This window comes from Spinacia oleracea, chromosome 2 (assembly GCF_020520425.1).
Source record: "Spinacia oleracea cultivar Varoflay chromosome 2, BTI_SOV_V1, whole genome shotgun sequence".
Classification (NCBI taxonomy): Eukaryota; Viridiplantae; Streptophyta; class Magnoliopsida; order Caryophyllales; family Amaranthaceae; genus Spinacia; species Spinacia oleracea.
In genome coordinates, this window is record NC_079488.1 from 24,970,406 (window position 1) to 24,985,094 (window position 14,689).

Below are 14,689 nucleotides of genomic sequence, written 5' to 3' on the forward strand. Positions count from 1 at the left end.
TTCTGATCGAGATTCCAAGTTCTTGAGTTACTTTTGGAATACATTGTGGAGAAAGGTGGGAACCAAGTTGTTGTTTAGCACTTCACATCACCCTCAAACAGATGGGCAAACAGAGGTGACAAATCGAACCTTGGGAACGCTATTGAGAGGGTTGGTAAGTAAAACGCAAAAGGATTGGGATGTCAAGCTTGCTCACGCTGAATTTGCTTATAATCGGTCTCCTACTTATGCTACTGGTCATTCTCCATTTGAGGTAGTATATGGGATTAATCCATACTTGCCCTTGGATTTAATTCCATTACCAAAAGATAAGTTGGTTCACAAGGATGCCGATGCTAAGTTAAAGTCTATGATGAAACTGCACCAACAAGTTCGTGAGCGAATTGAAGCTATTAATGCCTCTTATAAACAGAAATCAAATAAGAATCGCAAACCGAGGTTGTTTGAAGAAGGTGATTTGGTTTGGGTTCATTTAAGGAAAGAGCGTTTTCCAAGCAAACGCAAGAACAAGCTTATGCCTAGGGCTGAAGGTCCTTACAAGGTGGTTGCACGTGTGAATGATAATGCTTACAAGATTGAGCTTCCGGGAGACTATGGTGTCCATGCTACTTTCAATGTAGGTGATCTTTCACCTTATCTTGATGATGATGGCCTTGCTGAATTGAGGTCAATTCCTTTTAAAGGGGGAGGGGATGATACGGTTATGGATGAAAGTGATAGTCTTATGCTAGCAATTGGAACCAAAACTGATTTGGGTTCAATGGCTCATTTTGTGTGCATGGTGACTTGGATTGAGTGAGCTCGTTATATGGTCCTTATTATCAAGGTGGTATGTTAATCAAACTGGTCCGTTTAATCACATTGGTCCGCTTGTTTCATATTGTACGCACTTATTATTTTTTGCTTTGGTTAAAGTCGGTTTAATAAAGGGATATTTGTTTAAATCCCCAATTTAAATTCAGTCATTACTTAGCTTTGATTATTGCTGTTTGTAAGGAGAGTTTTAAGCCTTTGTAACCTCCAATTTAGTGACTGAATTATGAGGCTTTAGAGCTTGTAACTGCCAGTTTTAAAGGCTCTTAAATGGCTCTTAATTAGCCGTTTAAAGCTCTTGTAGCTGTTGGTTTTTGGCTATTTATAGTCAGCTTCTTGATTGGAATAAACAACGAACTGGATGATTAAAACACTTGTTTGTTACATTTCGAATTATAGTTTATAATTCAGCCTTTTTCTTTGTTTTGGACGTGTTTCCTATTCAAAGAACTGATTGTGAGTCAATAGGTCTTGTCTTGCATTCATGATCAACGAGTTAAAGGTCTAGCTTGTTAATCAACTATCCTTGTTTATACAACGAGTTTTTAAACTCGTATCACCTGGCCCTGGGACACTCCACCCCTTTTGCAGACAACATCATGAGAGCCCCGAGGGAACTCAAAGTCAAGCCGCCCAATATTGATGCTTATGATGGGACCACAGATCCAGACATGCACCTCTTGGTTTACCGGCATCACCTGTATGTTCAAGGAACAACTGACTCAACCTGGTGTAAGTATTTTCCGGGTACACTCAAAGGAGTAGCATCTAAGTGGTTCGAGAGGCTTCCAGCTGGAACCATTCGCTCTTTTTCGGAGCTCGAGTTATTGTTCTCTACCCGGTTCATGGCTCACAAGGAAGAAAAGAAGACGAGCATGCATCTGAGTAGGATTTAGCAAGGAAAAGACGAGTCTCTGAGGAGCTATGTGAAAAGATTCAATTTAGAGGCTGGGCAAATTCCGGATTTGCTAGATGGTGTTGCATTAGATAACTTCATTCGAGGACTTAAAAATGGCTCTTTCAAGTTTCATCTGGTAAAGAAAAGCGTCTGAACCATGGCAGAAGTGCCAGATGAGGCCGAGGCCTTCATCCACGCAACAGAAATTTGCAGCATCCCAAAAGATCCCAGAGGAAGTGATACCGCCGAGCCGGCGGCAAAAAAGGAGAAATTCGAGAAGAAGAGCCGGCCTAACGGGACGTGGGCTATTGCAAAAGAGTCAGACAGGGCTCCCGGGGCGGCAGGCCAGAAGAGGTCCAGAACTTATGACCGGGAGCGATTTGAGTATAACACAGACATGTACACCATTCTGATGGACGTCGGGTCCAAGTACGAGATTGACTGTCCATTTCCCATGAAGTCGCCACCAGAAAGTAGGGATCCCAAGCTGTACTGTCACTTTCATAGTGACATTGGACATGACACCAAAGAATACAAGAGCTTGAAAAGGGCACTAGACGGCCTGTCCGCTAAGGGATTCCTAAAGAGTTATATCAGCAGGAACACGGGAGGTTCTGGCAAACCATTCTACAAAAAGAACAAATCCCCTCCCTCGGAAGAAGATGGGAACCGTACTGACCCAGAGTGCGTGGCAGTCATCTCTGGAGGATTGGCCGCCGGCGGGCCGACCATGAGGGGTCAGAAGGATTATGCCAAGCGGCTGGGGCAAGTGATGCTGTCCGGCAAGGCCACAGCCGACCCGTTTCCAAAAGTAGAAATCGGCGAGGCCGGCCGTGGGAAAATATCCACCCCGCATGACTATCCGTTGGTGATTGAGTTAAAGGTTGCTAATCTGAGGGTTAGGCGTATCTTGGTTGATACAGGAAGTTCGTCGGACATAATTAGTCTAGAGTGCTTGAACCGGCTGCAACATGATTCCTCAAAGATTGAGAAAATTCACTATCCCATTATAGGCTTCGGAGGTAGTATCATCCATCCAGTCGGCATCATTGCTCTTCCTCTGCGGATGGGAAATTAAAAAGAATCTCGACAAATGGACGTCCGTTTCCTCATAGTGAAAGACCTGACGACATATAATATCATCTTGGGGCGTCCTACCTTGAATAGGGCAAAGGCTGTTATTGTGACTCACTTGATGCTTCTTAAGTTTGTCTGTGATGATGGGAGCGTCAGCACTATACATGGTGATCAGCAACAAGCTAGAGATTGCTATTTAACCACCTTGAGTCCGGAAGCATGGGGGACGGGTGAAGAGAAAGAGACATCGGGAAACAAACGAAAGTGTGCCGAGCCGCAACCTAAACCCCTGCAAGAGACACTGACTATCTCAGCGGCACACATGGAAGAAAGGCGACCTGAGCCTGTTGGGGCTCATTTCGACGTAGTATTGAATACAGACAAACCAGACAGAACAGTGCCCATTGGGATTTCTCCTGACGACCCTCTGGCGGCAGAGTTGGTCCACTTACCGAGAGAATTCGAAGACATCTTTGCATTCACTGTCGAAGAAATGTCGGGCATTGACCCGGCCGTGGCTGTCCATAAGCTGAATGTGGACCCAAATTTTAAGCCGGTCCGCCAGAAGATAAGGAACCATGGGGAGGATAGAAATCAAGCAGCAGCGGCAGAAATACAGAAGTTGATGGATGCAGGGTTTGTTCGGCCTAGTCAGTACCCTGACTGGGTCGCTAATGTGGTCCTCGTCAAGAAACCGAACGGCACCTGGAGGATGTGTGTTGATTACACCAACCTCAGTAAGGCATGTCCAAAAGACAGTTTCCCACTGCCAAAGATCGACCGGCTTATCGACTCTACGGCGGGGCATGCCATGATGAGCTTCATGGATGCATACTCAGGGTTTCACCAAATCCCCCTATGGCCTGACGACCAGGAAAAGACATCGTTTGTAACCGAACAGGGTCTATACTGCTACAAAGTAATGCCGTTTGGGTTGAAGAATGCGCCGGCCACCTTTCAGCGACTCATTAACACTGTGTTTACCAAACAGCTCGGCAGAAATATTGAGGCCTACATTGATGATATGATTGTGAAAAGTAAGCAGCGAATGGCACACATAGCAGACCTGAGGGACACATTCGAGACTATCCGGGCTTACAACATGAGGTTGAATCCCAAGAAGTGTGTGTTTGGAGTAACATCGGGCAAATTCTTGGGTTTCCTGATTGATGAGAGGGGAATCGAAGCCAACCCGGACAAAATCCAGGCAGTCATTAACATGAGCTCACCCAAGACAGTCAAAGAAGTTCAGCGGCTCATAGGTTGTCTGGCCGCCTTGGGCAGATTCCTTTCCAGAGCTGGAAACAAGTGTCACTACTTCTTTAGAGCAGTCAGGAAAAAGGCTAAGTTTGAATGGTCGGATGAGGCTGAGGCGGCGTTGGTAAAACTAAAGGATCACTTGCACACCATACCTCGTCTCGTCAGCCCCTTGCAGGGAGAGACATTATACATGTATCTTGCCATATCTGAACATTCGCTGAGTGCCGTTCTACTAACAGAAAGGGAGGGCATACAGATGCCAGTATACTTCGTCAGTCATGTTCTTCAAAACGCTGAAATTAGATACCCTACAGTGGAGAAGTTTGGCTTAGCCCTGTTCATGGCCAGCAAAAAAATGAGACCCTATTTCTTAGCTCACAAAATAGTGGTCTATACAGACCAACCGCTTAAACTGCCCTTCACGAAGCTAGAGGCGTCAGGACGAATGCTGAACTGGGCAATAGAGCTGAATGCCTTTGACATCACCTATGAGCCTAGGAAGGCCGTCAAGGGGCAAGCTTGTGCCGACTTTATTGTTGAAATGACAAGGCCTGGCTTTGCCAAGAATACAAAGACTGTGTGGACACTGTACGTAGATGGCTCGTCCACGCAGAATGGATGCGAATTTACTTTCAGGCGTCAAATAATGAAGCCGAATATGAAGCACTGCTTTGTGGCATAAAAATGTGTAAGGCGGCAGGCGCCGAGGAGATTGTAGCACTATCTGACTCCCAACTGATTGTGAGCCAAGTTAATGGAACCTACGAAGCTAGGGATCCGACTATGGTCAAATACATGCAGGCCGTCCATCAGGAAGTAGAACCACTGAAAAGTTTTGAAGTAAGGCAAGTCCCTCGCTCGGAAAATAACCAAGCTGATGCCTTGTCAAAATTGGCAAGTTCTGCGTCTTGTGATACCCCTCGGCACGTGTTTTGGGAGGTAAAGGAGCACAAAAGTGTTGAGAAAATGGAGGTGGAAACCCTTGACAGGACCTCCACATGGATGGATGACATAGTAAACTTCTAAATGAATGGAGTCTTTCCAGAAGACTCAAGGAAAGCGGCAAAACTTTAGAAGAAATGCTCTTGGTTTGAAATGTGGAACGGCACCCTCTACAAAAAGGCCTACTCCCGTCCTTTGTTAAGATGTGTGACGCCTGAAAAAGGGCAGGAAATTCTAGAAGACCTTCACCAGGGATTGTGTAGCTCGCATATTGGTGGAAGGGCTTTGGCTGAAAAGGCACTTCAAACTGGCTATTACTGGCCGACTCTTAAAGAGGATGCAATCTCACTGGTCAAGAAGTGCGACAAATGCCAGCGTTTTGCTCACCTAATACACCGACCGGCACGAGTTCTGATGCCCATCACGAGTCCAATTCCATTTGCAAAGTGGGGAATGGATCTTCTAGGCCCATTTACGGCCGCACCAGGAGGGAGGCGTTACGTCATCGTTGCTGTAGATTACTTCACCAAATGGGTGGAGGCAGAAGCGCTCAAAAACATAAAAACTGCTGATGTGAGAGCATTCATTTTGAAGAATATCATGACTCGTTTTGGGATTCCACAGGCTATCGTCTTCGATAATGGGCCTCAGTTTGAGACGCCTAACCTGAAAGAGTGGCTGGCAGACCACGGCATACATACTTGCTTTGCATCAGTCGGACATCCCCAAGCCAATGGCCAGGTTGAGGCATTTAACAAAATTATCTCCGAAGGGATGAAAAAGAAGCTCGACGAAGCCAAAGGTCTATGGGCTGAAGAGCTGCCAAATGTCTTGTGGTCCATCCGCACCACGGCTAAGAATTCAACCGGTGAAACACCCTTCTTGCTAGCCTATGGCGCCGAGGCTGTCTTACCCATAGAGATGTGTGAACCAACTTTGAGGGTCATGCTGTATGACGAAAATGCTAACTGGGAGACGATGAAAGCAGCCCTGGACTTCCTGCCCGAGGTTAGAGGAAATGCAGCACTAAGACAACAGCTGTACAAGATAAGAATGGCGAGAGAATACAACAAGAAAGTCTCTAATAGAATGCTCAAAGTGGGAGATTTTGTCCTCAGGAAAATGGAATCCACAGGCCGAGCAAATGAACAGGGTAAGCTGACGCCCACCTGGGAGGGACCTTATGAGATCTATGATGAGGTCAGAGATGGAACCTACCGTATTCAAGACATGCAAGGCCGGCCTATTTTGCGCACTTGGAATGCCGACAATCTCAAGAAATATTTCTTCTAGATATGTGCTAGCTTTGTCTTACTTACCACGATCCATTGCCTAAGGGGCGGCCTCTAATGGTCGTAATAGGGTAGTAACACTTTTGTAACCGGCTAAATTCGCCATGCAAAGTTATAAATAATACTACTCTATTCCTTTCATATCATTTATTACTCGCAAGTCGAATATCAAAGCCTAATTGAATGACGGCCTGAGAAGTGGCCTAGATTAGCACCTATGCACAACAAGCCTAATTGTTTGAGGCCTAAGAAGTGGCCTAGATTAGCACTGAGTTACAGGCTGATCACCTATTCAACTCTCACTCCTGCGGCAAAACATGCCGTAATAAAACCACCTAGGGGCACGTTAACCTACGAATGGCCAATAAAAAACGGCAAAATTAATCTTGTAACAAGGACGGTTTGCTAAACAGCCCTACGGCAAAATTAACCTTGTAACAAGGACGATTTGCTAAACAGCCCTGCGGCAAAATTAACCTTGTAACAAGGACGGTTTGCTAAACAGACCTGCGGCAAAATTAACCTTGTAACAAGGACGGTTTCCTAAACAGCCCTGCGGAAAAATTAACCTTGTAACAAAGGTGGTTTGCTCAAAAGCCATGCGGCAAAAATTTTCTTCGAAGAGGGTGTTATGTACCCTCTATTGGACCAACGACCACTTTAAGCTGATCACATATCCAAAAGCCCCGCGGCAAGAATAACCTTGGAGCAAAGGTTGTTTGCCACAAAGATCCGCGGCACAAAAACCTTGGTAGCAAAAGGCAATGTTTGTGCAATTCCTTGGTCGTCACCCCATTGACGAGCGTGTCTAGCGGCAATCATACCTATTGATTGACTTGCGTCAATCAATACCGTTGTAGACACGCTCGCCAAAGAAAGTGACGACCATAAAAGTGCCAAGCGCAAACTTATTTTCCCGCGGCAAGAGTAACCTTGGAGCAAAGGTTGTTTGCCACAAAGCTCCGCGACACAAACACCTTGGAAACAAAATACAATGTTTGTACAAAAATCCTTGGTCGTCCACCCATGAACGAGTGTGTCTAGCGGCAATCATACCTATTGATTGACTTGCGTCAGTCAACATCGTTGTAGACACGCTCGCCAAAGAAAGTGACGACCACAACATTGCCTTGCGGCAGCACTTCATTCCATTTCAATCCTTACTCGGCAACTTCATCTGACGAGCAGGTTACACCTGTTGATTGGCGTGTGACACGCAACCCCACTCCAAAACATGATCGTTAGAAGAAGTGACGATCATACCTATTGATTGGAAGCACCACTGATAAGAAAAAACCAAAGTACGAAAAACAAATAAACACGAGATAAAAGAACAGAAATAGCCTATTTATAGAACAACGCCCGCAAGAGGCGTGCAAAAGTGGCCAAATATTCAAAAACAAATTGTTGAGTGCTCAGCAGGCACAATAGTACAGACGTCAGCGGCGCCAAAACATAACAAAATAATTGTTTTTTCCCTTAGGCATGAGAACACTTAAATAAAAATTTTATAATGCAGAAGGAAGCAAATCAGGGAGCAGCCGCATCGTCCTCATCATCGGAGGGTACAAACTCAGGGGGCGGCTGGCCGAGATGCTCAGCAGCCAACACAACAGCACTGTGTTCTAATCACCGCTGGAACCACGCGAGGTCATACTCCAGCATGTGGCTCTCCCAGGCATGCTTAACAGCGTCCTTCGCCGCCTGCTCCCCCTGATCGTAGGACTCGAGAAGACGCTCGCGCAAGGTGCGAACCTGCGACCTGGCAGTCTCCAGTTCCCCCCGAAGTTGCTCGGCTTCCTCAGCCGCCTCTTTGACTTGGGGGTACTCCCGCAGCTGGTCCTGAAGCGTCCGTATTTCTGCCACTGCCGCCTTGGCCTCCTCGACCATCGCCACCATATCCTTGTCCTGCGCCAAGACCTTCTTTAGCAGCTCGGCCTTATCAGACCGTAACGAAGCCACCTCCTTCGCCCGAAGGTCTATGGTCGTCTGCATCTGCAAGCGGACCTCTTCAATTGATTTGAAAGCATAATCGCAATGATGGGTGGACTCGGCCACTTGAGCTTTGAGCTCCTTAGCAGTGCGGGTCTTCCAACTCTTGCAGAATTCCATGCGGCAGAACAACTGCAGAAGGGGCTACGTGTTAGTAAATGATCTAAAAAGAAAAGCAAAAAACAAACACATACACAAATTGGAAACAGACTCACGTCGAGTAGAGTGGCCTGGATTGCACCAAACTGGGTGTCGGTCTTACGGCCAGGAAGAGAAGCAACGTACTCCGCAGGGACGGCCTTAAAAACCTTGCGATATATCGTCGCCCTATCTCTTGCCGAATATTGAGAAGTAGCGGGAATATCCTCGTCCACTGCCACAGCTGCTTCCTTTCCCTTGTCCTTAGCTATAGGAAAAACAATGGCCTTAGGATGGCGCGGAGAGTAAGAAGAACTGCCAGATGAGACTCGGCACGTCTGTACGACGTTCGAATAAAACTTACCCCCTGATGACCTAGCTCGGCGGGCCACCTCCGCAGGGATTTGAGACCGAACATTGGCTGGAATTCCGGAGAAAGGATCCTCCGGCTCGTCAGGGTGTCCACCAGACTTTGATCTGGACACCAAGTCCACAACCGAAGACGGCTTTTCCACGCCAAGCTCGTCGTCATTAGGGTGACCCCCCTCGGCGGCCAGTGACTCGTCCTTCTTCACAAGACGCCGGGGCTTGGGCCTGGGCTTCTTGAAGGTACTCGGAGTCTTCGAGTCAGCTGGCGCAGCTCTCTTTTTCAGTTGGGACAGAGTCGTCCCCTTTTTCTTCCCAGACGCCTTAGCCGCGTCCTTCGCTTGCTAAACAAGAACGCAAAGGAAAGTCAGATACTTGGCCTCGTGGCAAGTCACAAGTCACTCACAGAATAGTGGCTCGTCATTAAAAAGGACGCCCGTCCAAAAAGTGACGAGGCGTACCTTAACAATCACAAGTCACTCACAGAATAGTGGCTCGTCATTAAAAAGGACGCCCGTCCAAAAAGTAACGAGGCATACCTTAGCAGTCACAAGTGACCCACTAAAGTAGGGGCTCGTCATTAAAAAGGACGCCCGTCAAGAAATGATGAGGCGTACCTTAGTAATCACGAGTGTCTCACTAAAAAATGGCTCGTTACTAAAAAGGACGCCCGTCTAAAGTGACGAGGCGCACCTTAGCAAACACGAGTCACATGCAAAGATAACGGCTCGTCACTAAAAGGGACGTTCGCTGCCAACTCTGGACGGGTAAAAGCTTAACTTACAAAAAATAACGAACTAAAAGGATACTCACCTTCTCCTCCAAATCGGCCTTGGCTTTCTGCATCTTGGCCTCATAGATGTCGGCCATCCAGTCGGTCATGTCGCCCTTCCCAATATCCGTTGCGGACAGTTTGCTCATCCCTTCCTCTGTGAACAAAAAGGAACCATAGTTAAAAATAAGAATAGACCAACACGGAACGGCACACAATTTGGCATACAACCTCGGGTCATAGAATATCCTAGGCCTACGGCCGCTAGAAAAGCCTCATTCCGAAACTGGCTAATGTGCGGCAACCACTCGGCCGGCACATGGAAGGTCTTGTCGACGGTTAGGTGGTGAGTGTTAGCCTTGAACAGGACCATTATTTGATCCCACTCCTCAGCAGTAAGGGGTGGAAGAGGCTCGTCGCGATCCATATAATTGGCCTTGCGATTCCAGCGGCTCATCCTATCATACATTTCCTGGTCGTCCGTATAAAACACGACCCACCTCTTCCTCCACATGTGCCATTTGCTGAGCTTGCCGACCACTATCTGGTATGTACCACGGCTGCTCAGATTAAACCACCCTTTGGCGGCACTGGGGGAACGGGAGAGAGACACCAGATGCAGGAAGGCGTTGAACGACGGCTCCACGTTGTTCAGCGCACATTTGGCGATATAGCCAAAAATATCAGCCCAGGAGTTGGGGGTCAGCTGAGCCACCCCAATGTTAAAACCATCCAGAACCTCCACGACGAAGGGGTGTGGAGGGAATCTCATGCCAAGCTTAATGGCCGCGGCATACACTGGGAATTCTCCCTCAGCAAGCAGGCTAACGGTTGAGTCCAGACCGGCCGGCACGCGCATCTGGTACCCTTCCCCCACACAGAGGTCGTCCCTCATCTTGGCCCCATGCCTATCTAGCCACCTCATCCAGCCAATGTCTGGGTGGATCTCCGACGGAAGCAGCTGGGCTTCTTCCCGTCCTATGGGCCTAATGGGCTGGGGAGCAACCTCTTGCTCCTCGGCGGCCGATGGCAATGGAGCGACGCTCGACTCCCCCACTACCTGGCTCGCTGTACCCCCTGACGAGCTTGCCGTTTGTTCCTCCTCCGCCTCGACATACTCATCGATCTCTTGAAAGAGATCGGCATATTCTGCGTCAGCTGCCGGGGCGGTGGAAGAATATCTCTCCCTAGGGGGTGTGGATGCTTCCTCCCGCAAGCGCAGGCGAGTAGGATCTGCCTTTTGCTTGGTTCTAGCCATGCCTTCTGCATAGTGAACGAAGCACGCTTAGGGGTGACCAACAATGAAGAAAAAGACGCGATTGGACGTCCGTCCCGACAAAAGACGAGCGGCGGAAAAATCTCAATTAAAACCATCAAACCCTTACCTAGTACTAGGGTGCCGGCCGCTAACAAGGAGAAAAATGACAAGAGGATAACAAAAACAAGAAAGAAAGGCGAAAACTAACCTTGAAAGATCTACGAAGTACTCGGTAAAGAACAGGATGAGTTTCGTGAAAAACCGGATGAGTTTCGCGAAGAACAGGTTGAGTTTGATGAAGAACAAGCTGAGTCTCGCGGTGGCCGGAAATCGCCTGCTGGTGGTGGAAATTCGCCGGAAATCGCCTGTGAGACAGCTCTGTGAAAATGAAATGTAATAAATAAAATTTACCCCTCCCCCTATATATAGGGAAGGGCAAAAAGGAGAAAAGTGACACGTGTCACCATCTCAACACTTGTCCCAAAGGCGAAGCTGCAAATCAAAGGTCAAGAAGCGATATCCGGAAAGTTGCTTCCAGAAATGCCCTTCTCGAGGGGCAAATGTTGTGGGCAAAATTACCGTGCCTTCGTGTACCAATGAGGATGTGACACATGGCACGTATTACGCCCCGTAAGAAAAAACCGTACGAAGTCTACTCCGGAGCATGGGTATCAATCTACGTATCTACAATGTATATGTATTTGTATTTAAGTGTGTATGAATGTATGTAATGTACCTATACCTGAAAAGGGGCTTAAGTAGTAAGTATCCTAAGGAGTATAAAAAAGCACAATAGGCCCAAATAGCCCACTATTGCCAAAAGGGGCCAGTAAACTGTAAGAATGAAGGACACGTGTCCTCCTCCCATACCTTAGCCAATCATGTAAGGGGAATATTAGGTTATTCCCACAAAAACCTAGTACTATAAATAGTCCCACTTCCCTAGAAAAAGGGGTCACAATCAATATAATCAAGGGCAATTGCTGCTCTGCCTTCTCTCTACTTTCTCTCTCTATAAAAATACATTCTTGTTAAGTTCTCAGTTACCGGAAAACCTCCAGGTTATCTCACCGGAAAAACCCCAGAACACTACTCATATTCTCAATTAATCCAATCATCTTGAGAACATGTGGACTTACGGGCTCACCCTTCTTGAGTTTGGTGTCAAGAATTTTCCTATGAGTCTCGTAGCTTTAGATTTGAGCCAAATCTTGGAACATGTTCTTCAACTCACTGATGATTGTGAAAGCATCTGATTTGATGAACGTTTTCTGTATATCTCCACTCATGGTAGCAAGCATTAGACATCCTTGTTGGCTTCAACCCAACGATTTAGGGCAACCTGAGTGACCCCATCAATGGCATCGGGCATCAACTCTTCCAGGACATACTCCTTTCCTTCCTGCATTTGAGTTATTTGCAAGTTCCTTTGCCAGTCAAGGAAGTTTTTCCCGTTCAACTTCTCTTTCTCGAGAATTGACCAAATGTTGAATGAATTGTTGTTTTCCACAATAAAAACTACAATTGAAAAAGAATAAAAATAAATAACCATTCATACATGCTCTTGATAAACTTAAATTCAAGAAAACATGCATAATTCAAAATTTATCAAGCAATTAATTCAAGTTTATGTATTCCATCAAGTGTGAATAAAATGAATCCAAGATCCTTAAAATCATTAAAGAATTAAGCACGTTATGATTTGACTTAATTCTAAAATATTTTAGGTAAGCAAATTCGTTGCTAATAGTCTAGAAACTATTATTGGTTGATAGGTACGTCTAAGAACTTATTAGGAAAACATATCCCATTTGCCACGACATAAAAGGACTCCTTACTTATATCGTTGAGTTCAACCAAAATCAACATGTACTCACAACTAATGTGTACCTTACCCCTTTAAATCAATAAGTAACACCTCGCTATGGCGGAAAATTGTTACTAGCACTGCTACAATTATGGGAATATAGAGCTGTTAAAATAGACTTTATAAAGCGCCTTAGAGGCGCTCTTCTGCTCAACGCTTTATAAAGTTTTTAAAGCGGTCGGAACAGGTGCTTTATATGCGTGATCATACATTACGTTGGTTTGAGAAATGCGCTCTATATACCCTCCCTAAAATCAATAAATGGTGAAAGAATATAGAGCAGTTATCATATTTAACTGTTACATACACCTAACAATATATAACAGTTTTCATAGACAACTGTCCTATATACTTCCTCGTCTACATTCAGATACATAACAATTGCCATAGACAACCGTTCTCTATACCCCTTTTTTTTAAATTACGTAACATTACTATTTCAGCCTCATTTTGGCAATTTGTTTATTGGAACGCTATGAGAATTATTCAATTATGGGATTTGTTGTTTCTTCGTAGCCGTAACAATCACACCATAAACAAGATCCATATATTAACACAAATCAACTTCATTACTTTCCAAGTAATTGTAACTTTAACTTTACAAAACACGAATAACAAGATCTTTCCATTACTAAAATTAGAATATATGGAATACACATAGTCACATAACATTGTAAATAAATTACATAAAACAAAAAAAAGTCGGAAAAGACCAAATCTTCTCGATAGTTCACCGTTTACAAGCCTACAACTGCAATTCTTCACCTCCAAAAAGGAAAAAAAATGCATTGATCCGCAACAAAATAAACTAAGGAATTTGAAAAGTGTGTAATAGTCTATACAAATTAAAGACAAATCAAACACAAACCAAGAGAAATATTTAAGATTTCATATCAAAATAAACAATCATGAATTCATTATCAATTTATAACTTGATATAAGTAATAACTATGAAAATATCCGTAAAAGATGTATTACCTGGACGCACGAGTGACCAAAAACTCGGATTGTTGGGCGAGTACATGTAATTTGATTGTTGAGGTAATCAAATAATTACCAAGCTTCATTATAATCTAAGATGCTTGGATAATATACCACCTGGCTTCCATTTCCTAATTCTATAATTCTACTACTCGTACAAATATTCTTTTTTCTAGATTCTTCTTCTGCGTCATCATCTTCTTCTTCAATTGAAATTGCAATTGCATTGACCTTTCGATTTCTACCCACGCTGTATTCCTCTTCCTAGTGTTACCTGGCCTTGTTTCCTCCATTTTTAATTTACGGGATCTTTTAGTTAAATACTCCATATTTGGGTGTAGAAATAACAGTGTATAGATCGATTAGAGAGCCATAGAAGAATGAGATATTAGAGAAAATATCATATTTGGAGGCGGTTTAGTAGTGTGGCTGCGGGAGTAGTATAGTGTGAGGATTTGGACTTTCGGGTTAGGTTTTCATTTGAGGGAAATGGAAAGAAACACGTTGCCATTAAAATATTAAATCATTAATAACTCTGGTTTATTTTTTATTTATTTATTTATTTTAGTAAAAGATATAAAGCAGTTGTATTAGAAAACCGCTTCGTATTGTAGAAATTATATTTGTGGAAATAATTTTTTATTGTGAGAACATCACAAAAAACAGGTAACAAGATAGGCGCTTTGTATTCCTTTTCTCATAAAACAGTGAACTAAGAAAAGCGTAATATATACTTGAGGAAAACGCTTTTGTAACTTAACTGTTTTGTATCTTGCGTTTCTTAATCCAACTTTTGTAGTAGTGTAGATTGATGTAACGGTGAGAAGTAAGTGTTATTTTGGAATGACACATTTTAACTCAATTTTGCAGTTTAGAATTTAAGGCTCTTACTATGTTTGTTAGATTTTAAGTGAACTAAAATCCTTAATCATGCAACCAACATAATCAATCCACAATCTCATGCGTAATATCAAGACATATTTAAACAAATAAATTTCTTAAAACATGCATAAGATTAATTGTGGTATGGTAT

General features: G+C 44.5%; 1 protein-coding gene across 1 annotated transcript; it reads right to left on the minus strand.

The window, feature by feature from the left end:
* Positions 1–7,679: 7,679 nt before the first annotated feature.
* On the minus strand, positions 7,680–14,150 carry LOC110791226 (uncharacterized). Its single transcript, XM_056835754.1, has 5 exons — positions 13,654–14,150; positions 9,726–12,326; positions 8,777–9,122; positions 8,490–8,680; positions 7,680–8,406 (listed from the first exon to the last, which is right to left on the minus strand). The coding sequence occupies exons 2-5, from the start codon at positions 10,806–10,808 to the stop codon at positions 7,912–7,914; spliced, it is 2,115 nt and encodes a 704-aa protein (XP_056691732.1). The 5' UTR covers positions 10,809–12,326; positions 13,654–14,150; the 3' UTR covers positions 7,680–7,911.
* Between the last annotated feature and the right edge of the window lie 539 nt (positions 14,151–14,689).

What these genes read in the sequence shown, in the direction of transcription:
- LOC110791226 (XM_056835754.1), bottom strand. Translation starts at nt 10,808, where the DNA reads ATGGCTAGAACCAAGCAAAAGGCAGATCCTACTCGCCTGCGCTTGCGG. An exon ending in CCGAGCTAGGTCATCAGGGG is followed by an intron (nt 8,681 to 8,776) that starts GTAAGTTTTATT and finishes TTTTTCCTATAG; the next exon opens with CTAAGGACAAGGGAAAGGAA. An exon ending in TCCAGGCCACTCTACTCGAC is followed by an intron (nt 8,407 to 8,489) that starts GTGAGTCTGTTT and finishes CCCCTTCTGCAG; the next exon opens with TTGTTCTGCCGCATGGAATT.